This window comes from Sphaeramia orbicularis, chromosome 15, assembly GCF_902148855.1.
Source record: "Sphaeramia orbicularis chromosome 15, fSphaOr1.1, whole genome shotgun sequence".
In the NCBI taxonomy this organism is placed as follows: Eukaryota; Metazoa; Chordata; class Actinopteri; order Kurtiformes; family Apogonidae; genus Sphaeramia; species Sphaeramia orbicularis.
This window is the reverse complement of record NC_043971.1, coordinates 18,542,057-18,569,459: the sequence shown is the minus strand read 5'-3', so window position 1 is coordinate 18,569,459 and position 27,403 is coordinate 18,542,057. Positions and strand designations below refer to the sequence as shown.

The 27,403-nt window shown below is 36.9% G+C and overlaps 1 protein-coding gene across 1 annotated transcript; it reads left to right on the top strand.

Moving 5' to 3' along the window:
• Positions 1 to 281: 281 nt before the first annotated feature.
• On the top strand, positions 282 to 26,653 carry cnnm1 (cyclin and CBS domain divalent metal cation transport mediator 1). Its single transcript, XM_030155913.1, is given in 11 exon segments — positions 282 to 1,759; positions 7,422 to 7,565; positions 9,042 to 9,182; positions 9,352 to 9,521; positions 9,755 to 9,854; positions 12,817 to 12,962; positions 15,395 to 15,541; positions 15,543 to 15,636; positions 21,435 to 21,539; positions 25,885 to 25,989; positions 26,339 to 26,653. Coding segments are annotated over 11 exon segments (2,688 nt in total). The 5' UTR covers positions 282 to 303; the 3' UTR covers positions 26,419 to 26,653.
• The last annotated feature ends 750 nt before the right edge of the window (positions 26,654 to 27,403 follow it).

Below are 27,403 nucleotides of genomic sequence, written 5' to 3'. Positions count from 1 at the left end.
AAAACCTTTTCTGTACTAGTAGGAAGAGGAACCTTTTTTTTTTTTCACTGTGTTGTTATCACATAAATCATTCATGATCGGGCATATCCTGCCTTCTATTTATAGAAAGTGGCAGAAAGCAAATAAGACAGGCCTACGTCACGGTGTGTCATGTATATTTAAGGACTCTCGTGCCCCACTCCTCTCTCTCTCTTTCCGAAAATTTCCCTCTCCTTCCTTCACATACCCATCCTCTTCTTCATGGATATGGCCACACAGCTGCTCCATCCACCCCATCCGCAAACCACGTGACCCACTTCTCCCATGTCCTTCAGTAGTTCATTCAGCATGATGGCTGCGGATGCTGCGGATGCTCTCTGCAGCATCCTGCATCCGCACCGGCTCCCTCTGCTCTTCCTGACCGTCACACTCTCCTCTCTGCCGGCCCCGACCGCAGCGCTGCTCGGGGTGCGTCCAGAAGACACCCAGAGCGGAGAGCTGTCAGTGCAGGATGGGATACTGAGAGCGACGGAGGGGACCCGCTTCATGCTGAGGGTTTACTACTCTGCGTCTCCAGGTGCGGACCATCCAAACAGCCCGAACATCACCACTCCAGCCGCTCCGTGGATCGCGTTTATAGAAGAGCCAGGCGGGGACAGCGGAGACGCAGAGAGGAGAGTCCGGTCAGGGGGGAACCTTTGCGCAGAGGAGAATGCCCGAAGCTCAGACATCGAGCTCCTTGGTTCTTTCAGATCCACTTCAAGTCACAACTCCGTCTTGGTGGAGCTGTTCGCTAAAGACTTGCGCAGAGGCGAGGTGATCAAATACTACTCCATGTGCGCCTTTGATGGAGTTAAATGGGAACATTTGAGCACCAAAGACTTTTGGTTGGCGGTGGCGGAGAAACCTCCAGAGGGGGATGTGTGGCTCCAGGCTGGTGTGTCGGTGCTTCTACTGGGACTGTCCGCGCTCTGCAGTGGGCTGAACATCAGCATGCTGGCCCTGGACCCTGTGGAGCTCCGGGTCCTGCAAAACAGTGGCACGGAGAAGGAGCAAAAATACGCACGGAAAATAGAATCCGTACGTAAACATGGAAACTACATCCTCTGCACTGTGGTGCTGGGAAACGTGCTCACTAACACTTGCTTCGTGGTCTGGATGTGTCAGATTTTAGGGATGACTGCTTTCTCCACTGCCTCCTGTACTCTGGGTATATTCTTTATTGGGGAGATTTTACCTCACTCCGTGGCGTCCAGGCACAGTCTCGCCATCGCCTCCAAGACTCTGTGCGCCACCCGCCTGCTCATGCTGGTGTTCTTTCCTATCGCCTACCCAGTCTCCAAGATTCTGGACATCATGCTACACCAAGAGATCAGCAGCTTTTACACTAGAGAGAAGTTAGTGGCCATGCTGCGCGTCACAGATCCTTATCACGACTTGGTCAAAGAGGAGCTCAACATAATCCAGGGAGCCTTGGAGCTCAGGACCAAGACCGTGGAGGACGTGCTGACCCCCCTGTCAGACTGCTACATGCTGTCCTCAGACGCAGCCCTGGACTTCTGCACAATGTCCGACGTGATGCAAAGTGGTTTCACTCGGATTCCGGTCTATGAGAACGAGAGATCCAACATTGTAGACATCCTGTTTGTCAAAGACTTGGCGTTCGTGGATCCTGACGACTGCACTCCCCTCAAAACTATCACTCAGTTTTACAAGCACCCCATGCACTGCGTGTTCAATGACACCAAGCTGGATGTGATGTTGGAGGAATTTAAAAGAGGTAACACCACTCATATATCATATGGAGGGTCAGATAAGTTCTACCCTTCCTGAAGGAGGCGGGTCTGTAGTTTATGTCCTCCAAGTGTAGACTAAGGGTTGAGTGCATAAGGCGCCATGTGTTTTGGAGCAGCTTCCACAAGCCCAAAGCTGACTGTTGCCACCTAGGAGTTTAAGGCCCTTTGAAGTCATTGTTCCCTTAAAACCAACTTTAGCGCATAAGTCAGTGTACATCAGTCCTCTGGCTCACAGTGGGCTTGCCAGTGAAGCTCTTTGATCCCCAGAACAGCTAGAGCCATATGGGAAATTTGATAGTGTCACACAGTGAGGGTAGTTCAACCAAAGGTTAGAGGCTACCAAGGACCAGGATGAGGTTATCTGAAGAATTTATGGACTTAAAGTCATTTTACCATGACAACAACACACTAAACTTTACACGCTCCATCTAATCTCAGATCGTCTCTGCTTTTTATGCTCTATAACAGGGGTGTCAAACTCATTTTAGTTCAGGGGCCGCATTCAGCTAAATTTGATCTGAAGTGGGCTGGACCAGTAAAATAATAACATAATATATAAATAATGTCAACTCCAAACTTTTCTCCATGTTTTAGAGCGAAAAAAGTAAATTTACATGATGAAAAGGTTCACATCTACAAACTATCCTTTCAAAAGATGTGAATAACATGAACAAACTGAAAAAATAAGTGTAATTTTAACAATATTCTGCCTCAGTTTATCATTTACACATGTACATTATAAAATACAGATCACAGTGGATCTACAAACACACAAAACATTGAGTAACAGGCAGAATATTGCTAAAATTGTACTTACTTCTCTTAAGACATTTCAGGTTATTCACATTTTTTGCAAAATTATACTTTGTTTTAGTGTAAATACATGAAAATATTTACATTTACAAAGAGAAACATTTGAAGTTGTCATTATTTCTATGTTATTATGATAGTGTTTTACTGAATTCTGCCCACTTGAGATTAAATCATTCTGAATGTGGAACCTGAACTAAAAGGATTGTTAATATCTTCAGTGTAATTTTTGCATTTCACAAATTCATTCCAAGGGCCGGATTGGACCCTTTGGTGGGCCGGATTTGGCCCCCGGGCCGCATGTTTGACACCTGTGCTCTATAATGTCCATCGATTGCCATTTTTACCTCCAGAGTGAGCTGGAGCCTTATATTTTGCAACCTCTAATGTGAATTTATCATGTGTAAAAACATTTACTATCACTTAAGCAGGAGAAGAAGCAATGGGTTTAATCTCTTGCTCTCCTTGACTTACACATTCTTTATCTGATAAGAATCTTTGCTGATAAATGCTCTGACAGTATTACTGCACTCTCTCATACACAGGCAGAGATAGCATCTGTTCAATACCGAGCTAAAGTGTGTCGACTCCCTCCAGGGACCCCATTCAGTCTTGATAATAACGTTGAATATGATTCTGAATTGATGCTCAGTAGCAAACAGCTCAAACTGCTCCCCTGACAGCATCACATGGAAAAGTGGAGACATACGAGAGGCTACTGGAACGACTGTTACGTAAGATTTTCATTGACATTGGCTTATGTTGTAGGGATTAAGATGTAAATCTGTTTCATTGACAAAGAGGAGCTCAATGAGGCTTCCAACCAACCGAAAGGGGACACAATGTGGACGTCAGGAGGGTCAGATTAGACTGATACTAGCAAGTTTGCACTCAATCTTCCACATAATTATGGAGAGCTTTGGATCCATTGGCTTAAGTGTGACTGTGTGTGTGAAGCTCTATTAGGCTTCACCTTTAAACTCTATGTGTGCGCCTAATTGTCAGCCTGCAGAGACTTTGATGCTTTCTCCGCTCTGTAGGCAGCTGCCATCTAAACCCGCAGAGCCTCCATGAAAAATTCAACTCCAACCTTTCCTTTCCCCTTCTCGCCTCCCTGCTACTTTGCTCACACGGATTAAAGCCTCCTGCGGTTCAGGAAGCTTGGCTGGAAGCAGGGAGGATGTCTCACTGAGAAGGGTGGTGGGTAGGGGTGAGTCTGTGTCAGGAGAGGAGGTGGAAATGTCAACAGGAATGTGAGGGAAGACTATGAACATACAGTACAATTCACTGACATGCACCGAAATGTAATACATGTATTCAATTACCATATATTACATATAAGTGAAAACACATGTATAAACTACCTGTATATCCCCTTTGGCCTTAGTAATGCATTTTTGTCCTCTGAAGAGTTTCACAGCTTATTTTAACCCATAAAGACCCAGTGCTACTTTTATGGCAATTCCCAAATGAATTTTTCTCTATATTTAACCTTTCTTGTGTGATTTATCACCACTCATTTCAATATTATCCTCTTTATTTTGTGTTTTTCCAGTGAAAATCAGGTATTTTCCTATATATATATATATATAACTGATCATGTACATCACAGGTGTCAAACATGTGGCCAAACATGGGGCCAAATCCGGCCCGCCAAAGGGTCCAGTCTGGCCCCTGGAATGAATTAGTGAAAAGCAAAATTTACACTGAAGACATTAATAATTTTAGTTAAGGTTCCATATACAGACCAATTTAATCTCCAGTGGGTCGGATCAGTAAAATACTAGCATAATAACCTATGAATACTCACAACTCCAATTTTTTTGTCCTTGTAAATGTAAACATTTTCATGTCATTTTACTGTATTTACACTAAAACAAACTATCATTTCACAAAAACACGAATAACCTGAACAAATGTAAACATTTTAAAATGTCTGAAGTGCAATTTTAACAATATTCTGCCTGTTATTAAATCTTTTGTGTATTTGTTGATCTACTGTGATCTGTAAGTTGTAATTTACACATTTAAATGATAAACTGAGACATAATATTGTTAAAATTGCACTTAGTTTTCTTAAGAAATTTCAGTTTGTTCATGTTATTCACATTGTTTTTAAAGGATAGTTGGTAGATGTAAACATTTTCATCGCATAATTTTATGTTTTTCGCTCTAAAACATAGAGGAAAGTTTGATGATTCGGCCCACTTCACATCAAATTTGGCTTAATGTGGCCCTTGAACTAAAATGAGTTTGACACCCCTGACATACATGTTCATTAAAGCTCAGATTAAAGAAGAGGGTTATTATATCAGAAATATAGAAAACTGAAGAAAAAGCAACTTTTTCAGCAAAAATTTAAATAACTGAACATAAACCCAGTGTGTCCATCCATTGTCATTGATCCAACTTCATGGGTTTTACTGGCGAATCAATGCTGTAGAAGATGATGGCGTTTCCACATTCACTACGGAGCCTCTGAATGTCCAAATGGGTCATATCTGATGACCATGAAAAGATGACAAACTGCATTTTACACCAATTATTTACATGTATCTATAGGATTAGTGGATCAACAAGTACAGATCAGTAGATGGTTCTGGTTGAGAGAAATAACTGTTCACTGAAAAGGACATTCCACAAAATAAATAAATCGATAAATAATGTATCTTAAAAATCAGGCTGTTTTCACCCAAGACAATTATTTGATGAGGAAAAAAAAGCAGAGACTTTTTTTTACTTCCCTGGGTCTCAGGAGGATATATGAATACTACTAAACACTGGAACATTGTGTAAATCTATGTGAATATGACAGTAGCCTATAGAAACATAAAATACCATAAAAAAGTATTTTTTTTAGTGTATACTACCAGTCAGAAATTTGGACTCACCTTCTCATTTAAATGGCATGAGAAGGACCGCAGATGCCCAGCATCACTGGGAACTCCTTCAAGATTTTTAGAAAACATTTCAGGTGACATCCTCATGAAGCTCATTGAGAGAAAGCCAAGAATGTGCAAAGCAGTAATAAAAGCAAATGTGTCTGTTTTGAAGAATCTAAAATATAAACATGCTTTGAGTTATGTTACACTTTTTTTAACTGCGTAATTCCATATGTGTTCATTCATAGTTTTGATGCCTTCAGTGAGAATCTACAATGTAAATAGTCATGAACATAAAGAAAAACCAGGCGAGTCCAAACTTTTGACTGGTAGTGTATATCTTCAGAGGACATATGTTTGTGATTTGTAATCTGGGTTACATCTATGGCAACATCACTCTTGATACAGGGGCGTTAGATGTTGGAATATGGAAGAACTGAAGAAAAACACATAAATCTGTGTTTGTGAAGATACAATAACTTAAATGTAGGAGTATTTTCATGGAATGTAAGTTACAAACTGATAAAAAAATATATATAATTCAAGTAGGGTTTGCAGTTAATTCTACTGATTGCACTAAATGCCAATAGTTTGTAGTTGAAAAAAACAAGACAAAAACAAAGTGTGAATAGCAAAAAGTCACAAGTAAACACATTATCTGTGATCAACAACAACACGCAGAGATTAAACAGCGACTGGAGTAGCCTGGGAAACCGACGGAGCAGAAACATTCGCAAAAGGGACATCCAGTTTTGCCCTGGGCGTAATTGTCTGCGTGTGTGAGTCTGCTAAATATGTGTGTGTGTGCCATTCTACAAGAGTATTATGTAACATATGAATGATGTAATGCGGTGCCCAGGCACATCAGCAACTGAGGGCAAATCCACCTCTGACTCACCTGAGCTTTTCAGACAAGCTGACCCGGGCCGCTGAGCTCAGCCTCACCTCAGCCAATCTCATTCAGTCAGACCTCCGTGTTTGGAGATGGCTGACTGTCAGTCAATCAGAATTTTTTTGTCATTGCGGTGGATTAAAGCATTTGATCCAGTTTATCCCTCGGCAATGATCTCCTAAATCGGCCCATCTCATATGAGCCACTGATTTTATTTGGAGTGTGGAAAGTGTGTCCGAGTGACATCACAAAATTTGTTAGATAACTGATTTAGTCACCAAACTGGGTTATGTGTTGATGTAAGCAGAATCATTGCAGTCGTGAGTTTAACCTGAAATAACACCATTTACTCAACATATTTATAGATTAGAATAATAACTGTATGTGATTACTGAATGCAATTCTGACGTAGTGTTTTTGCCAAAGCACTTATGGTAATTTATCCAACCTTCTCTATATGTGATGCCCAGGCGTAATGGTGATGTAGACATCCTGTCACATTTGTTTTATCGACTCGTTCCAGAGATGCTGTCGGCGAGCTGTGTCATTTTATCTGGCAGGCTTGTCATGTTAACCCAAACTCTTACTGAGTAGGAGCGCTCATGGTTGTATTGTGTTTGCATGTGTGCGTGTGCTCACACAGAGGTGGCAGCAGCATGGGCAGTTTAGTCAGCAGATGCAGGCCTCCCCAGACTGATTGTGTAATCGTGGTGTTTACATAAGGGGCAAGTCTTCTAAACTGTCAAAGTGGACCCAAACTAATCCCAAATACCCACTTACTTACTTAAGATCTAAGTTACTCAGGTCAGCGCTAGCATCAAAAAGAATTTTCTGCTCTCGCTCTCATGTATTTAAGGTTTCCCTCTCTCAGCTCTAGTTGTTGTGTTAATGCTGATTTTCACGTTGACTGCACAAATGAAGTTGGAGGCTTTGGACTTGGTGTTATTTTTATCCAATGATGTTGCCTCTGTTACCACATTGCACGAACCGCTTTCAGCTACAGTGCAACACAAAAACATGAAAAATATCTCACTCATTATTTTTCTTCTCTGTTAAATTTAGGTAAGTCTCACCTGGCAGTGGTGCAGAGGGTGAACAGTGAGGGGGAAGGAGACCCTTTCTATGAAGTGATGGGCATTGTCACACTGGAGGATGTCATCGAGGAGATCATCAAGTCTGAGATTGTGGATGAAACAGACCTGTACAGTATGTATAACACATAAATACATTAATTACAGCTCAGGGATGTCAGTGTTGCGGCTGTATTAGCTGTAAATCAATAATATTATGTTTCCACCTTCAAGAGTGAGCAGACTGTCTCTCCATCTACAGCAGCTGACAGTATTTGCTTAGAGTTGTGGTCAACAAAACTGGAAAAGGCTTTGTTCCAAAATATTCAGGGAGGTTTCTTATAGAATTACTGCCCTTTTTAGATTTTTACATTTCCAATTCCCACTCCTCTTCCCTGTTGTTTCCAGCTCCTTGCTGATGCATAATTAAATAACGTGAATAAATGACCCAGTCTCAGAGATAATCACTATAATCCGCTCATCTTTAATTGGCTGGAAAAGCTCTCTGCTCCCTCTGAATTCAAATGCCAAACACCTTTCAATTTGTCTCTAATCTGTTCTGGTCTTATTGAATTATACAATTCAAATACCACAACTGAAAAATACTTGGTACTGAATTCTACTACTAAAAACATCAGATCCCACAATGAACATCTGATTATGAAGCACGCTCCCATTTTAATCACATGCAGAGTCTGTGCAGAGTCTGTGAAGCAGTCCCTGTCATGGGTGCACTTGCGTGGGTGCTTACATACTCAGTGTGTTTTGTGTGTCTGTGTGTGTATAATTATGGGTGTATGCATATACTATATATATATATATATATATATATATATATATATATATATATTTATAACACAGGAGAGCTAATCTCTCCAGACTTCTCACTGCAGGCAAATATAGCACCAGCTGTTCCCGCTGCAGATATGATGTATTTACGGGAATATAATATGCTTAATACTTCTTATCTGCAAAAGCCTGTTTTTCAATCAGTTATAATGTGTTTGATATGATATGATCTAAAACTCTAGGTAAACTTAGCTACTAACAGACCTTACGAATAGAAATGTATCTGTAACGTTTTGGAAAATACAGCTGGAACATATAGTCGCAAAAAAAATTATTAGCCCACCCTTGTTTTCTTCAATTTCTTGTTCATTTTAATACCTGGTACAACTAAAGGTACATTTGTTTTTGACAAATATAATGATAACAGCAAAAATAGCTCATAAGAGTTTAATTTCAGAGCTGATATCTATCCATTTTCCGTGGTTTTCTTGATAATAACCAAAATAACTTCAGTTCTTACATCAATAGCTATGACATTGTACTGACAAAAACAGTGCTTTTAGGCATTCCATGTTTTCTTTTCTGTCTGTTTTAGTCACATGATACACACAGGAGTTAGTACTTGATTGCATAACTACTGTTTTTGATGACTTTTGATGGTCTAATAATTTTTTCCGCGACTGTACATCAATTACTGCTGAACTGTGTGGCATATTGATGAAAGAAAACCTTTCTATTGTCAGACTTTATATAAAATGTGAATTGTGTGTATTCTGCACATTTTTATATGTGTAACTTAGAGTGTGATTCTGCATTCTCCTAGCTGATAACCGGACTAAAAGGAGGGTATCCAACCATGAGAGAAAACAGCAAGATTTCTCTATTTTCAAACTGGCTGAAAATGAGCTGAAAGTCAAGATCTCCCCTCAGCTGCTGCTTGCAACACATCGCTTCTTGGCTACAGGTAATGATGAATGTGTGTTTGTACGTGTCCATGGAGTGTAAGTAGAGCGTGGTGTATGTCCGTGAGGATGAGGATAAGCACATGTGACAGGGAACATCACGTTCTTATTTTGACTTTCATCTCTGCGTGTTTCTCTGTGTATGCGTCCACGTCTGTATCTATTTTGTAGAGGTGGAGCCGTTCAGGCCATGTCACCTGTCAGAGAAGATCTTGCTGCGTCTCATAAAACATCCCAGTGTTGTGCAGGAAGTAAAATTCAACCCCAAGAACAAGCATTCTCCTCAACACTACCTCTTCCAAAGAAACAAACCTGTCGACTACTTTGTCCTCATTCTGCAGGTAATTCAGAATTATACATTAAATTTACAGTTTGGATTTGATGGATGATTGGTGCAAACAACAAAGAATTACAAAGAGGCTGAGGCAGAAATATTGAGTGATTCCTAATTACAGTGTTTTTCTGCACATTTTCTGCGTAGGAGTGTTTGTCAGACGAGTAATCAATGCAGTGTTCACGCTGTTGGTGTTAAGCTTATACCGCATGCATGTTAATGGATGTATTGACGTTGCAGGGACGGGTGGAGGTTGAAATAGGAAAAGAAGCTCTTCGCTTTGAAAATGGAGCATTTTCCTACTATGGGATGCCAGCACTTATTCCACCACTGCCTATTGGTAAGAGCACAAAGACAGCAGTGTATAGATCCGTATTTCAAGGGGATTCACGCTGAGGCTGCTGCTGGTGATGATGAGGATGTTGACAACAGGGACAACAGGAACACAATAATCATAAAGTAATGCAGTGCTGGCGGTGGAAGTGCCTTTGCAAAATCCCACCCAGTGTCTGCCTGCCAGAGCAGCAGCAGCAGCAGCCGTGGGAAGTAAGTAATTAAAAGAAGTGATTTCAGAGAATTTCCCAGTGGAAGGACATGACCTGCCCAGGATTATATGAAATCCAACTAAGATTGCAGAGCATGCAGAACGACTCTCCTCTCCTGTTCTCTCTTGGTGTGTGCGTGTTTTGCATGTGTGATTTAAAGGGTGAGCACAGAGCAATTTATAAGGTTAAAATCTCTATTTAAGACATCACAAAAGAAGTGAATCACTAAAACACTCTAAAACCTTGGACTTATATCTTTGTCCTTATGGATTAAACTGCATTTTAATACAATAAATCGATATGTTTACATAGCTGAGAGTGGAGACAACAGGAAATTATGAGAGAAAGAGTGAAATGAAGTGGCAGAGCTTCCAGACTGAACATTTCATTACTTTGATCTTTATTCAAGGGTATAATATGTGACATTGTTGCATTCAAGTGTCTAAATAGTTTCAAATTTGGATAAATACGTCATTTTATTCAATGATATTGTCTGTTTCATTTGGTCAAATTTTAATGGGGTTATTTGACAAGAGACTATAGAACAGAGGTGTCAAACATGCGGCCCAGGGGCCAAATCCGGCCCACCAAAAGGTCCAATCTGGCCCGTGGGATGAATTTGTGAAATGCAAAAATGAAACTGAAGATATTAATCGTGTAAAAATCATTTTATTTTAGGTTCCATACGTACACATATAAACCAATTAGATCTCAACTAGGTCAGACCAGAAAAATACTGTCATAATAACCTATAAATAATAACAACTGCGGATTTTATCTTTGTTTTAGTGTAAAAAAGTAAAATTACATGAAAATGTTTACATTCACAAACAATCCTTTTACAAAAAATGTGAATAGCCTGAAGAAATATGAACAACGTGAAATGTCTTGAGAAAAGTAAAAGCAATTTGATCAATATTCTGCCTGTTACTAAATGTTTTGTTTATTTGTAATTGTAATGTAAGTTGTAATGCACATGTGTAAATGACAAACTGATAAACTGAGGCAGAATATTGTTAAAATTGCACTTGTTTTTCTTAAGACATTTCAAGTTGTTGACGTTATTCAGATTTTTAAGGAAATGTTGTAGATGTAAACATTACCATAATGTAATTTTACTTTTTTCACTGGCTAAAATTACACTTATTTTTCTTAAGAAATTTAATGTTTTTTCAGGTTATTCACATCTTTTTTGTTTGGATAGTTTATAAACGTAAGCATTTTCATAATTCTTTTTTTTTTGCACTGAAACAAAGACAAAATTTGGAGTTGTCTTTATTTCTAGGTTATTATCTTATTATTTTACTGGTCCGGCCCACTGGAGATCATATTGGGGTGAATGTGGCCCCTGAAAGAAAATGAGTTTGACACCCCTGCTCTAGAATATAAAAATAGTAATACATAATAACACAAAAATCTATATATGTACAGATATTTACAGACCAGTGAAGGAAAATCCACAGTGAAAACAATTGCACATGACCCTGTTTGTTGAAGTGTAGCTAATTGTAGAGACGTATGTACAGCGTGATGGCTGTGTGTCATATGACCTTCACAGGGATACAAGGTCAATATAGCCAGTCACAGCTATTTCATTAGAATAATATGACACATCATGAATAAGCATGAATGTAACTTCACTAAACATAGAAAGAGTGACATTTTAGCTGTTACTTCATCTGTAAACATGAATTCTGTCTAGGTCGCATCACAGATTTTCATGGTCTTCTCGTGATCTTACACTTCACGTCATCATATTACCTACATATGTTGCTGTTCCGATTGAAAAACTCACTGTGGTTCTAAAGCACCTCAGAGGTATATCAAAAACTGTCAAAATAGGGAAAAAATATGCATGTTATATCTGAGCTTTGCATTGCAACACTATGTAGAAGTAAGCTCGAGTGTTCAGAGTGGATCTCACAGAGTTTATATGAAGTAAAACTGAAATCTGCATCTGCTCAGGACCTTTTCTCAGGGTAAAATGAGTGTAAAGTGTATCATGCTTTGTAAATTGTATTCATTTAACTGTGACTGAATTATATTAGACTCAAATATACTGGCAGTAAGTGAAAATGGATTGCACTATTTTCTCTTTTAATTGACACTTCTGGGCATATTGTGATGTGAATTGCATTCAGTTGTATTCATTAAGACTTGACACAATGGTTTCAGTGCTGAAACTGGTGGATTTCAAGTTTCAGTGATTTTTTTGTTTAGCAAAAGTCAAAAGTATGCCACTGTTTAGATTTGTTATTGGGTCAGACATTAAGGATTGGCTATCTCTGTGTAATGTTCTCAAATGCAGAGTAAAGTAGGTCGCATTTTGTATGTATAAGTATGTTTGCATGATCGATGGTGCATCCCAGAAAGCTGTTACACACTGGTTTGGTTGTAAAAAAATCCACAATTACCAGATTAGTCCAGTGCTACCAGGCTATAACCTCTGTGCATGATAAGCAGTGGAAGGAGGGACCTATGTCTTATGTTTTTCAGAAGACATAGTCAAATATTTTCAAGGGGTTGTGTTTGGACATAGGAAATTACTGGCTAGTTTTATTTTAATTTATTGTATCTATTTATTTATTGAGGTTAAAGGAAAAAAAAAACACTGCAGTTAGAAACAAAATAGACTTGGACTGCATGCATGCATAGTAAAAGTCATTTGTATTAATAAGTGAAGCTGAAAAAAAAGAAAAGTGACAGCTGCTGGTGAACTGTATTTAATCTATATGCTAATAATCTTTTTCTGTCCAGGTCAGAGGTACAGTTCCAGAGCCAGTGGCCTGAACCAGTCTGACTCATTACTGAGTGGAGGCAGTGTGGGTCAACTCACGATGGGAGGAGGGATCTATTTACCCGACTACTCAGTCCGACAGCTCACGGACCTGCAGATCATCAAGGTTGCACTAATACACAAATATACATATACAGAAATATATATGCATTAAACTTCATCTAGGCTATTGTTTTGATGAACTATTCACCCTAATGTGCAATTATCTGCATATCGTTGGAAAAATTACTGGAGCCCAAGCAAGCAACTGCACTTCTAAGCTGCCTACATTTAATCTTCAAAATTCCCTAAAAATGCGAACTCTTCCTCTGCTGCAGCATGTGCCTTTGATATGTCCTAATACCCGTTTCTGACTGAACGCAGACATCCTGTCTCTCCTTCCGTACAGCCGTTTTCCTTTAATCATCAGGGGTAATTGAGCTCTATTTTAGCTATGAATATTCCAACCATAAATGATGGATGTGCCCTCATAGTGCACCTCTCTCCACCCTTCACCAGTACGGTCTATGTTTCCGGGCTGCAGATACACACACAGATCAGCAAGGTTCACGGTATTTTTATGTTGGTATTTGGTGCTGTTGTTCATTTCATTATCTATTCACCGCTAGCTATAAACTAAACCTCCCCTCTTGGATAATAATTCCAAATAACAGTAGGAGGAATGACATTTTCAGCCTGTTTGTTCTGTGTTGTGGTAAAATGTATCTGTGTCCCAGCGGCAAACACAAAAATTGACACCATAGGGATATCTTGGGATCAACCAGGATCGATCATGCTTCTTCACGGACCTGGTCTTGTACAGGTCATGAAGATTGTTTAAAGATGTTGCCAGCAATTTTGCTGCACACCTTCACAATGACCTACAAGCGATTTTTCTGTAAAACAGTGACATATGCCAGCAGATAGATAGATAGATAGATAGATAGATAGATAGATAGAGAGATAGATAGATAGATAGATAGATAGATAGATAGATAGATAGATAGATAGATAGATAGATAGATAGATAGATAGATAGATAGATAGATAGATAGATAGATAGATAGATAGATAGATAGATAGATAGATAGATAGATAGATAGATAGACTTTATTGATCCCAATCTGGTGATTGCAGAAATATTAAGGTATCAACAGCTTAATGAAATAAGAATACACTTTTTTATACAGTGTCAACGTTAAAATGACTGAGTTTCTGGTAAAATACAGTCATGGAAAAAATAATTAGACCATCTAAATCACAGGTGTCAAACATGCGGTCCAGGGCCAAATCCGGCCCGCCAAAGGGTCCAGTCCGGCCCTTGGGATGAATGTGTGAAATGCAAAAATTACACTAAGACATTAACAATCCTTTTAGTTCAGGTTCCACATTCAGGACCAATTCAATCTCAAGTGGGTCAAACCAGTAAAATACTATCATAATATTCTATAAATACTCACAACTCCAAATTTTTTCTCTTAGTAAATGTAAATATTTTCATGTATTTACACTAAAACAAAGTATATTTCACAAAAAATGTGAATAACCTGAACAAACATGACATCCTGAATGTTTTAAGAGAAGTAAGTACAATGTTAACAATATTCTGCCTGATATTAAATATTTTGTGTATTTGTAGACTCGCTGTGATCTGTAAGTTATAATGAACATGTGGAATGATAAACTGAGGCATAATATTGTGAAAATTACACTTATTGTTTCAGTTTGTTCATGTTATGCACATTGTTTGACAGGACAGTTTGTAGATGTAAACATTTTCATTGTTTAATTTTACTTTTTTCACTCTAAAACAAAGCGAAATTTTGGAGTTGGCATCATTTATATATTATTATGTTATTATTTGACTGGTTCGGCCCAACTTCAGATCAAATTTAGCTGAATGTGGCCCCTGAAACTAAAATGAGTTTGACACCCCTGATCTAAATCATTGGGTATGCAATCAAGTACGAATTCCTGTGTGTATCATGTGACTAAAACAGACAGAAAAGAAAACATGGAATGCCTAAAGCACTGTTTTTGTCAGTACAATACCATAGCTACTGATGTAAGAACTGAAGTGATTTTGGTTATTATCAAGAAAACCATGGAAAATGAATAGATATCAGCTCTGAAATTAAACTCTTATGAGCTTTTTTTGTTGTTATCATTATATTTGTCCAAACAAATGTACCTTTAGTTGTACCAGGCATTGAAGGTGACAAGAATTGAAGAAAACAAGAGTGATCTATAAATTTTTTCTGCAACTATACATGTGCTGATGTGCTTTCTTGTACACAGCATCAACCTGGAGCTCAACAAACACTTATACTGATGCATCGGTTGAATATTCTGTTTACTATAACAGGAGAGATGGCCAAGTGATTTCCTCTAAAATCAATACACATCTCCTTTGTTTTTTGCCACACTGCGAAGGAACACAATGATGGAACGTTCAGCAGATCTAATCATGTGGCGTTTGTCATCATGGCTTCAGCAAACACTGATAAATACAAACAAATGAAAGATCATACGATGTTAATAATTCATCTGTTCCTTCAGATCACCAGAAACCACTACCAAAATGCTCTGACTGCCACACGGATGGACAGCTCCCCTCAGACCCCAGACCCAGTGGATTCAGACACTAAAGGGAGACCAGTTCCAGAAGCCCGTTCACACGCATCGCCCATGCCTCTGACGCACACAACATACACGGCTGGGACTGGCACGCCTCGCACACCTCCACCCCCACGGTGGTCTTCGCAGCACCTCGCATCTCAATGAGAGAAACCGCATAGTCCGTAAGTAGGAAACCCACGCAAGAGACAGGTTTTATTTACTGTGATGGGTTCATTTTAGTGCGAATTTGTACAGGACAAGTTGTATCATATAGATTATGTCACAGTCCATGCATTTAGAAACTAATTTCCAAAGTCTGTCCTTAGAGGGGCTTTTTTCTGAAATTATTTGTATATTTTCTTGGTTTGTACATGCAGTGGAGGTGGATACAATAAAAACAAACCAGTTTCTAAAGTAAACAGTGGGCAAGCTTTGGGTTACAGGAAAAAAAAGTACTCAGAATAAGTACATTGGTCATATATACGGTTTATAAAAGGCCCCCAATGTGCATCCTTGTATTGGCTGTAGTTCTCTATATTCTGATATAAACCATCAGCTAAAATCGGAGCAGACACACACACCCACAACCACACACTAAGACCCTTCCATTTATCGACATAATAACCTAAGTAGAAATGTACTGGGTTAAGTTCCTGCAAAACTGCAAAAAAAAATGAAGACATTTACAATTACCCAAGTGGAAATTGTGTTTTCTTCCAATTTCAGTTTCTTCCCCTTTTACTTTTTTCTTGTTTTCACCCTCCACTCACCCATCCATGTGATATTTTTATTAAACGGCTTCAATGTAGTATTGATATTCCAAAATCTATACAATCAATTGATAATTTAGTTGTTTTTTTTAAGTATTATATTTAAAAATAGAAAAATTTAACCCATAAAAACCAAATACTACTTTTGTGTTAGTTCCCAAATGAATTTTTCCCCTATATTTAACCTTTCTTAAGTGATTTATCACCATTATTGTAATAGTATTATACGTATTAAATATATAATGTCAACAGGAATGTGAGGGAAGAGTATGAACATACAGTACAATTCACTGACATGCACCTAAATGTAACACATGTGTATTCAATTACCATATATTAATATAAGTGAAAACATATGTATAAACTACTTGTATATCCCCCTTAGCCGTACTAATGCATTTTGTCCTCTGAAGAGTTTAACAGCTTATTTTAACCCATAAAGACCCAGTACTACTTTTGTGTTAGTTCCCAAATGAATTTTCTCTATATTTAACCTTTCTTAAGTGATTTATCACCATTTATTGTAATATTATCATCAATATTTAGCTTTTTTTTTTTTTGTATAAATCATGTGTTTTCGTATATTTTATTCATTGATCATGTAGATAATCATTAAAGCTTAGAGTAAATTCATAGGTTAAATCAAAACAGAAAAACTGAAGAAAAAGCTACTTTTTCAGCAAATATATCTTAACTGAACAAAATGAGGGTGTCCATCCACGTTCTTTAATCCAATTCCATGGGTTTACGGTGAATCAATGTTGTAGAAGATGACAGTGTGGTCTACTGTAACTACAGAGCATCTGAACGTCCAAATGTATCATATTGAAGACCATGAAAGATGAAAAACTGTATTTTACACCAATTATTTACATGTGGTTGATGAATAGGGATCAACAAGTATGAAATATTTTAGATCAGTAGATGGTTTGGTAGCCAATGGCTGTTTGGGTCTTTATGGGTTAAATATGGCTTCTTCAATAGAAATAACCAAAATACATAATGAATACCAAAGGCGGTGTGAAGGTCGGCATATCAGTGGTGTAAGTGTGGATGAAACGTAGTGTAAATGTTTAAATGTACAAATAACAGAAGGAGAACTTTGGAGAAACATATCAAGCACAACAGGGTTGAGGAGACAGTGAGAAAGTGAGCAACAAGCCACTTCTATAGACTGAAACATGGGATCCAGGTGTCACCCACAAGCATAGATCAATTGCATCCAGAATTGGCTGCTAGGCAACCTAGATTGCGGGCACCCCCATGGTCCACAGTAAATCTGCATTATCCACTGTCAGATTTAATGTAGAGTAGACAACATGTGATTTGTAAGCACTGAATAGCAGTAATTTTCTTTTTTTCCCCCACTGTTTCCTCTTGAATGCTAAATACATACGTGTTTTGTCTCCTTAGCATTAACCCTTTAACCCTAAGCCTAAAATGGTCCACCTGGCTTTTTTTTTCTTATTTTGACTATAAAAAGGTTAGAAAATATGCGTGGAGTGAGTCCATTTGCCCATTTTGACAGACGCACTTTTTTTCCCAGATCTGTCAAAATCTCAGCATCATTTCCAATTTACTGCATGTTATAATACTGCTGAGTCAGCTTTTTCTCAGCTTCTAGTGCAGATGTGAGTGAAATTACTGTAAAGACCCAAAAAAAACCTATAAAGTGTAGGGGTGTAAGAAAATATCTGTTCTGCAATATATTGCGAATTTCCTTTCACAATACTGTATCGATATTAAAAAGTACTGCTTCGATATTTTAGGTATTTATTCAAGTGCAGATATTGTGGAAATTCATTTTTGTTTTTTGTTTTTCTTTTTTGTTTATATTTTATTTATTATTATTTAACAGTCTTTTATAAAATGTTAGTTCCTTGTTGGGATTGCACAAAAATAATGTTATGTTAGTTCTGAACTAATAGAATATGAACATTTGAACAGGATCTTAAACTGTAATGTCTGTAAAACATCATTTAAATTTTAACACAGGAACATTTTGTGATATAGCATTAGATCCTGTTGAGATCAAATAAAAATTTGTTTAGTATTTGTGCAGAGTTCTGGTGTAATTCAATTCTTCAAGGAAATAATCTTTTAAAAAAGAAACAAAACCAATTAAAAATGGCCTTTTTAACAGTATTGTGATATATCATATCATGATCCTAGTATTGTGATTTGAATCGTATCACCAGATTCTCACCAATACACACCCCTAATAAGTGTAACATCTCAGGTTTCAGAAACTGTGATTTTTCTAATTGCACAAACAGTTGAAACAGTTACAACCATCCAAACTGCAAACTGGTTCAAAACTCTGCAGCATGTATAATCACAGAACCCCCTCCAATGAGTCACAACACCTGTCCTGCAACAACTCCACTGTCTTCCTGTTAAATTTCGCATCATGTATAAAATCCTACTTGTCACCTTCAAGGCCATAACCACCCGGAACACATAAAAAAATTCAGACTCTGTTATCACCTTCAAATCCAAGCTTAAGACTTATTTATTCAGACAGGCCTACTCAATTCCATTATTTCACTTTATCTGCTGCCATTTTGGGTACCTATGTGTTTTATATAGTAGGTGTGTAATTTCTTTGTGTTTTATTTATTTTAACATTTTGTATACGGTGACCTTGAGTGTCCTGAAAGGCGCCTATGAATAAAATGTATTATTATTATTATTATTATTATTATTATTATCTATATTATTATTATTATCATTATCATTATTATTATTATATGCGCTGGTGCGTCAGCGATGGACATGTCAGGTTTTAAAGCAGAGGTGTCAAACATGCCCGGGGGCCAATCCGGCCCACCAGAGGGTCAATCTGGCCCGTGGGATGAATGTGTGAATGCAAAAATGACACTGAAGATATAATCAATCGTGTAAAAACTCATTTTATTTCAGGTTCCATACATACACATATAAACCAATTAGATCTCAGTTGGGTCATACCAGAAAAATACTGTCATAATAACCTATAAATAATAAACACTGCAGATTTTATCTTTGTTTTAGTGTAAAAAAGTAAAATTACATGAAAATGTCTACAATTCACAACATAATCCTTTTACAAAAAATGTGAATAGCCTGAAGAAATTTGAACAATGTGAAATGTCTTGAGAAAAGTACAAGCAATTTATCAATATTCTGCCATGTTATAAATGTGTGTGTATTGTAATTGTAATGTAAGTTGTAATGCACATGTGTAATGATAAACTGATAAACTGTGGCAGAATATTGTTAAAATTACACTTGTTTTCTTAAGACATTTCAGTTGTTCATGTTATTCAGATTTTAAGGAACGTGGAAGAGGTAAACATTACCATAATGTAATTTTACTTTTTTCACTGGTTAAAATTACCTGTATTTTTTCTTAAGAAATTTAATGTTTTTTCAGGTTATTCACCTCTTTTTTTTTGGATAGTTTATAAAAGTAAGTATTTTCTAATTTAATTGCGGGGGGGGGGTTTGCACTAAAACAAAGACAAAATTTGGATCTTGTCATTATTTCTAGGTTATTATGTTATTATTTTACTGGTCCAGCCCACTGGAGATCATATTGGGGTGAATGTGGCCCCCTGAAAGAAAATGAGTTTGACAGCCCTGTTTTTAAAGAGTTAATAGTCGAAATATAAGTCCTTTCCTCTGACATGATGTTGGTTAAGAGCAGTGCAGTGCTGTTTGTGCTTCCGCTCCTGTATGGAACTGTGATTGGACATTTGCACTGTCTGACTGTAAAAGCTTCTGCCAAATCCCTGAAAGCTCCATGTGGTCGAATTAGAATTTCACAATTCACTGGACTGGTCGAGTTTCCTTTCAAAAAAGAAATAGGAGCAGGATCAAAAGACTGAGCATTGTGCTTAGAAGCTGACGAGCCACAAAAAACCAATCTGGCAGGAGCAATGCATGATTAATGTACGTGTGTCTGATTACTCAGGCCAGGTAGGGATAGCCTGATAACACTACGACCTGATGACCTGCCTCATTCATCATCATAAAATGATGTGAAATGCATCAAAAACAGCTTTCATGATCTTGTAAATCGTAGACTTAACATCAACTGTCGATATATATTTAACAGTTACAGCTAGAAGCCAACTGGCATATGAGATCACAAGCTGTATTTGCATCATTTTTACTGGATTTACGTCACAAGTGAAACAGAAAGCCATCCAACTCACTGGCACTTCCTCAGTCGAAACTAATAAAAATGCTGGTGCAAACGCACAACCAACCAAATCTGTACTGGTTTGAAGGCTTAAAGGATTTCCACACTACCCATCTGTCTTATGCTTGTGTGCAACACGCCACCCAGTTTTGTGTGTATTTGGTCATTAAGAAAAATGACGAGACAGTGGTTCAGTTGGTTTGTCAATTTAAAAAAAAAGGTTTGCAGTTACGTACCATACCAATGAGTCACGGGTCTGCATGTGACGTCCAGTCAAACCGATTGCGCTAATTATGTTCTGCCTTGCTGGTCATATTAGAGGTTAGCAGGAATGCCAACCCTGGGCATTTTACACATATTAAAGCTGCATCAGATAGTAGTTTAATGTACAGGGTGGGGAAGCAAAATTTACAAATATTTTGAGGCAGGGATTGAAAGACAGTTTATGACCAATTAGTTTATTGAAAGTCATGAGAATTTATTTGCCACAAGAAAATTGACATAATAGAAAATGCTTTTATGTATGTGTCCTCCTTCTTTCTCAATAACTGCCTTCACACACTTCCTGAAACTTGCGCAAGTGTTCCTCAAATATTCGGGTGACAACTTCTCCCATTCTTCTTTAATAGTATCTTCCAGACTTTCTCCTAATAGTTTTGCTCATAGTCATGCTCTTCTTTCCATTATAAACAGTCTTTATGGACACTCCAACTATTTTTGAAATCTCCTTTGGTGTGACGAGTGCATTCAGCAAATCACACACTCTTTGACGTTTACTTTCCTGATTACTCATATGGGCAAAAGTTTCTGAAAAGGTATGGATAATAGTGTTAGGTATGATTATGACATCAATATATGTTTGGTTTGAAAACAATTGACGTAGTGCCTGGTGAGAAAAAACAACTAAATGTTCATTGTAAATTTTGCTTCCCCACCCTGTATGTCCTGGTTCTATAAGCTAGCTGCTGTTTGTCATCATGCTGCAGGTGGTTTTGTACTAACTGGTCTTATTTTTTATCTACAGGCAGTAAGTCGGATGGCCAAAGGAGTCCAAATGATACTGTCTTTCTTCGCATGGATGAGATTCCCTATATCCATGAAGACCGTCCAGAAAATCATGGAGAGAATGGTGAGGGCAGCTCTGTTACTGGAGTGTATGTGTTCTGTAATATGTGGTACCAGCTATACTGTAAACACTGCTATTTTTTTAACTGAAACAATAGAATTACGAAGAAGAAAATCCAACTATTGGTTCATCGTGCAGTTTTATTTGAGGTAGTTAAAAGGCAAATGCAGAAGATAAGGAATGGATGGATGTATGGATGTTTTTAGTCAACATGATTACACACAGGAGTTAGTACTTGATGCATAACACGCTACCAATATCAAAATCTTACCAAATGTATTTTTCTCATTTCTAGTCTAAATATCTCATCACACTTAAATAAGACATAATCACCTAAGAGAGTAACTTTTCAGCGAGATTAAAGAACTTGTTTACCATAAATTTACAAGGTTGAGCAATGAATTAAATATAACCTCTTAGAAAGAAAATTGTGATTCATAGACAGTCACAGAAAACATGATTAAACCATCAAAAGTCATCAAAACAATGCAATGCAAAAAAAATCAAAGTCTTACCAAGTGTATTTTTCTCAGTTCTGATCAAAGTATCTCATCACAGTTAAAATAAGACATAATCACCTAAAGAGTAACTTTTCAGTAGATATAAGAACTTATTTTTAGACAATAGATCTGAAATCTTATTTCAAGAAATCTTACCAAGATCATTTTTCACTTGTTCCACTGGCAGATTTTTTTTTTTTTTTTTTTTGCTTTTTTTTTACCCAGCTATGGGTTTTCTGTCCACATTTGTAGACAGAGTTTCACAACTTTATACAAAAACAGAAAAGAAAACTGTCCACCATAAAGGACATTCCATAAAAATGTTAAAAACCTGCATCTGAAAAAACTGTTGCATCATGATGTTTCCAATATAGGCACTTATTCAATAAAAAACAAAAAAAAAGCTTGTACTCTGCTGACATTTCATGGGCCTTAGGAGGTTGTTTCAAGATTTTTTTTTGCTTAATTTAACTCTTTCATGTATTAATTGTGAGAACCTTAGTCAAGATTTTTTTCTTCGGTGTTTTTATTCCTCCTTAGGCATGAAATAAACAATGCGATCCAGTTTTTTTTTTTTTTTCTGTGGAGTTGCAAAAATATCCATGCATTTATTTTTTGAAGTAAAGAAACGTGTTTAAAAACCCAATATCAGAAAGGGATATGAAAACAATGAAATAAAAACATGTTTAATGCTGCTAATCTATGTCTTCTCACATTTTAACATATTCTAATGCTATTAATTCCTCACTTCATCGAGATAATGTGCAAAAAAAAAAAAAACCTTCTTGTCTAACAAATAATTGATTTACACTCAAACATGTTAGTTCAGATCAAGTTCATCAAGACAGCAAAGTTACAATAATGGTATGAATGTCAGGATAAGAGATGATGTGTAAGTGTCCACTGTGTTGGCTGATATGAACTAAAACAACTAAGCTCATTAATATACAAGAGAACAGCTGGAGAATAACTGTCCTCTGGAGTGACATATGCATGAAAGGGTTAAGCAAAAAAATCTGCCAATGGAACAAGTGAAAATTATCTTGGTAAGATTTGTTGAAATAAGATTTTCAAGGTCTATTGTCTAAAAATAAGTTCTTATATCTTACTGAAAAGTTACTCTTTTGGTGATTATGTCTTATTTTAAGTGTGATGAGATACTTTGACTAGAAATAAGAAAAATACGCTTGGTAAGATTTGGTTTTTGCAGTGCATTGTTTTGATGACTTTTGAGGTTTAATCATTTTTTCTGTGACTGTATATGAATCACAGTTTTCTTTCTAAGAGGTTATATGGAATACATTGCTCAACCTTGTAAATTTATGGTAGCCAGCTATCTTATAACTCACAGTGGAAGTGATTTTCATAGAAATAAAGAAATAATCTGAATAATATCCAGCAATACAGGATACAAACACAGAATACTGTACTATATATACATCCTAAACTGTATCTATATATAAATAGATCCAGTTATGAATACAAAAACAGAAGTATGCTCCTAAATATAAGGTGTGGACCTGTTAAGCCAGTTTTTGGGCCCATTTAAATTCTGTGTTACAGCCTCTTAAGTCCTTACTGGGAGAAGCCCAGTTTTGTGTTGCCATGGTAATGCTAAGCAATGCTTGTAGTAATATACACATGCTAACATCCACATAAGCACAAGGACGTCAGCTAAAAGCTCAACTTCACACTGCTAAGCTAATAGTACAAGTATTACTTCTGTACCACTCAAACTCACTGAATGTGCCAAAGAACAGCAAAACTAAAGGTTATATTATGAAGCGATGATTAGGAATTCTGTCTTACCTTTGCTGTTTTCTGATCATAACTTGATTTTTTATGAATGAAGCTCCTGATGTCAGCTACTCCATTGTTTCGTGTTACGTTGAAATGATTCCTGCTGGAAACAAATGGCCCAGGGCTCACACTCTTTTGTGAATAAACAGTAAATGGGTTACATTGTCATATTATATTTCATTTTATTACCTGGCTGACATATTTTATAAAAGGCATTCATGTCATGGAGAACTCATCTTCCCACTCATTTAATGAAAATCAGATCTTTTCTTAGAAGTGTATCATCACTTCTCTTGTTCAATTCACATGAGTTAGAGGCCTTTTCCTGTACAATTAATCCATGTGCCTAAAGACAGACAAATATTATATTTTCACCAACCTAATTTTCCATATTTTTGGGTCTGTGAACCTTAAAATCACTGTTATAGAGTCTAAATCTATATTTACATGAAGCGCTTTAGATAAAATATGAGATACTCCTCCAATTGTTTGTCCAGCTACAGAACATGTGCGTTATTATTCTAGTAATTCACAACAGGATCAATAATTGGGAACATTCTATTTAGCTTTTACCTGATTAAATATTGTCATTGCAAGAACGTTAATTGCATAAGTCTGAGTCCGTCGCAGACAGATGAAGAGTGGATCCAACCCAGTACTTCCTCCCACTGCTCGTACAGTCTCTCATTTCAACTCCTCCTGCCGTACAAGCCTCAGATACTGATGAGTTTGTACATTTTTTGCCTCTTTAGTTAATAGAGTGTAAGAAAAATTGAATGCAGAGATGTTATATATAAGGATATGAAGTATTATGTTGTTTTAACAAAACTCTGACCTTGTAAAATATGAACAAATGTGAATGAAGTAAATCTTATTTCTTACTCAAATGATGGAAACAGATTATTTATAAAAAAAAAGGTCCACAAAGTTCCTTTCTTATACCAGTAAAAATATATTCTTCTTCGTCTTTTTTGTTTTTGTTTCTTCTTTTGTTTTGTTTTCTTTTTCTTTTTGGTCTTCTTCTTCTTCTTCATCTTTTTGTTGTCCATCTTCTTCTTCTTTTTTTGTTCTTCATTCTTCTTTTGTTTTTGTTGTTTTTTTTTGTTTTTGTTCATTTTTGTTTCTTCATTCTTTTTGTTTTTGTTCTTTTTGTTTTTGTTCTTCTTCATCTTGTTCTTTTTTGTTCTTCTTCTTCTTCATCTTTTTTCCTTTTGTTTTTGTTCTTCTTTTTTTCTTCTTCATTATCTCTTTTTATTTTTGTTCTTTTTGTTTTTGTTCTTCATCTTGTTCTTGTTCTTCTTTTTGTTCTTCTTCATCATCTTCTTTGTTCTTCTTTTTGTTCTTCATCATCTTTTTTGTTTTTGTTCTCTTTTTTTTCTTTTTTGTTTTTGTTCTTCTTCTTCATCTTCTTGTTCTCCTTCTTCTTTTTGTTGTTCTTTTTCATCTTCTTTTTGTTCTTTGTTTTTGTTCTTCTTCATCTTCTTCTTTTTGTTTGTGTTCTTCTTCTTTTTGTTCTTCTTCTTAATCATCTTTTTTTGTTCTTCTTCTTCTTCATCTTCTTCTTCTTCTTTTTGTTTTTGTTCTTCTTCTTCTTCAATGATAGTGCCAAAGCATGAGAATACAGAAACGTTTTTAATGTTTGAACAGACCCAAAGTGACATTTACAGACATTTATATTCTTTGTGGAAACATTGAAAAATATAGATTATCCTGTTTTTTTTTTATTTTTTATTGCAATTTTATCTCACCTACAAGGTCCTCTTTACCATGGTAGCATGTAGTTTGCAATGCATATTTCTGCACATAACCTGAGCTGAAGAAATAAAAGAACTTCATTTTTCTTATACCTATTATCAGATAAGCTGAAATTCAACATTTTCTTCATCAGCGAGCAGATTTGTTTCATGCATGTTCTAAATACTGCAATACTTATCGTTTCAAAATGGTGCAAAATCGCTGCAGTTTTAGTCAAACAGCAACAAAAACATCTACCACTGCTGCTAATTCTTCCAAAAGCCTGACTTCATGTGCTATCTTTTGTCTTTCAGACGGTCCGACAGTCGAGTCTCAGCCGTCCACATCTCCCTTCATCAGCTCTCTGTCCTTGTCCAGCTCTGACGAGACCATAGGAAAGAAGCTGTTGCGTAAATTGAGTGAGTGAACTAATTGTCACGAACACTGATGCGACAGCACACCCACACAGCCGGTCAGATGAACCCAAAGTTTTCTGTCAGACATAGCAACAGAGCTGGTGTATCTTAGCAACAGGTGATGTGTCGTGCACATACTCTTTCCTGCTGTGCAGATTCTCCAGATGCAACTATCCCCGGTTTCACAGATATAAAATGACTCATTCGCTTTTATTTATTTTTTTCAGCTGATACGCCTGACATCCCAGTAATTAACTGCAAAATGATTCACCACCAAGCTTTACCGACTTTTTTCCAAGAAAGTGACTTAACCACAAATGTAAAAATTCAACGAGTTCTCTTCTGTTTCTAGGTAACAAGAGGAGAAAAAAGTCTCGGGATGGTGACAGGAGTTTGGAGGAAGGTTTAGAGCAGTCGCCGGTGACGAGCTAGCACAGTGGCACAGAGGAAGAGGGATAAAGATTGCACCTTCTTCCTCTTTATTATCCACTGCTTCTCTTCAATAAACAACTGGCCCTTGAGAGACTCCCATGATGCTCCGACAAAACGCTCACAGAGACTGAGCCATCCTATCTGCTGTAGACACCGGTAATACTCAGGTCCCCACTGGCACAATCTGCCCTACCTGTGCCTGTTGAGAATGCTGATCATAAGGACTGGCCAGAAAAAGAAAAAAAGAAAAAAAAAAACACGATTGGACGAGTCAAAATCGACTATTAGACTTACTAGGAATAAACTGGACTGTATGGATCTTAGCAGATTTCCATCATGCCTGCAGTAGCTAAGAAAATTTTTGTCTATGGTAGCTGAAACCATGATGTTAATATCCGTTTCATTTCATTTAAGCTGCAGTGTGTCGGTGAAACAGCTTATTTATGAATGACTACCTACTTATACATCTTCAGTCTAAACCAGGGGTGTCAAACTCATTTTAGTTCAGGGGCCACATCCTGCTTAATATGATATGAAGTGGGCCGAACCAGTAAAGTAAAATAAACAATAGGATAAGAACTTTTGAGTGAAAAAAGTAAATTTCGTAAAAAAAAAAAAAAAACTTAAATATGCTTAAATATTCTACAATACATGCAAAAATACACTTAAATATGCTTAAATATTCTACAGCATGCAAAATACACTTAAAATTATGTAATGAAAATGTTTACGTCTACGAATTGCACTTGAACATAACATGAACAAATATGAACAACCTGAAAATTTGTTAGTAAAATAAGTACAATGTTAACATATTACGCCTTAGTTTATCATTTATACACGTGAATCACAACTTAGAGATCACAGTGGATCTACAAATTCACCAAACATTAAATAACAGGGCAAATATTATTAAAATTCCACATACTTCTCTTAAGACATTTCAGATATTCACTTTTTTTTTTTTTTTTTTTTTGTAAAAGAC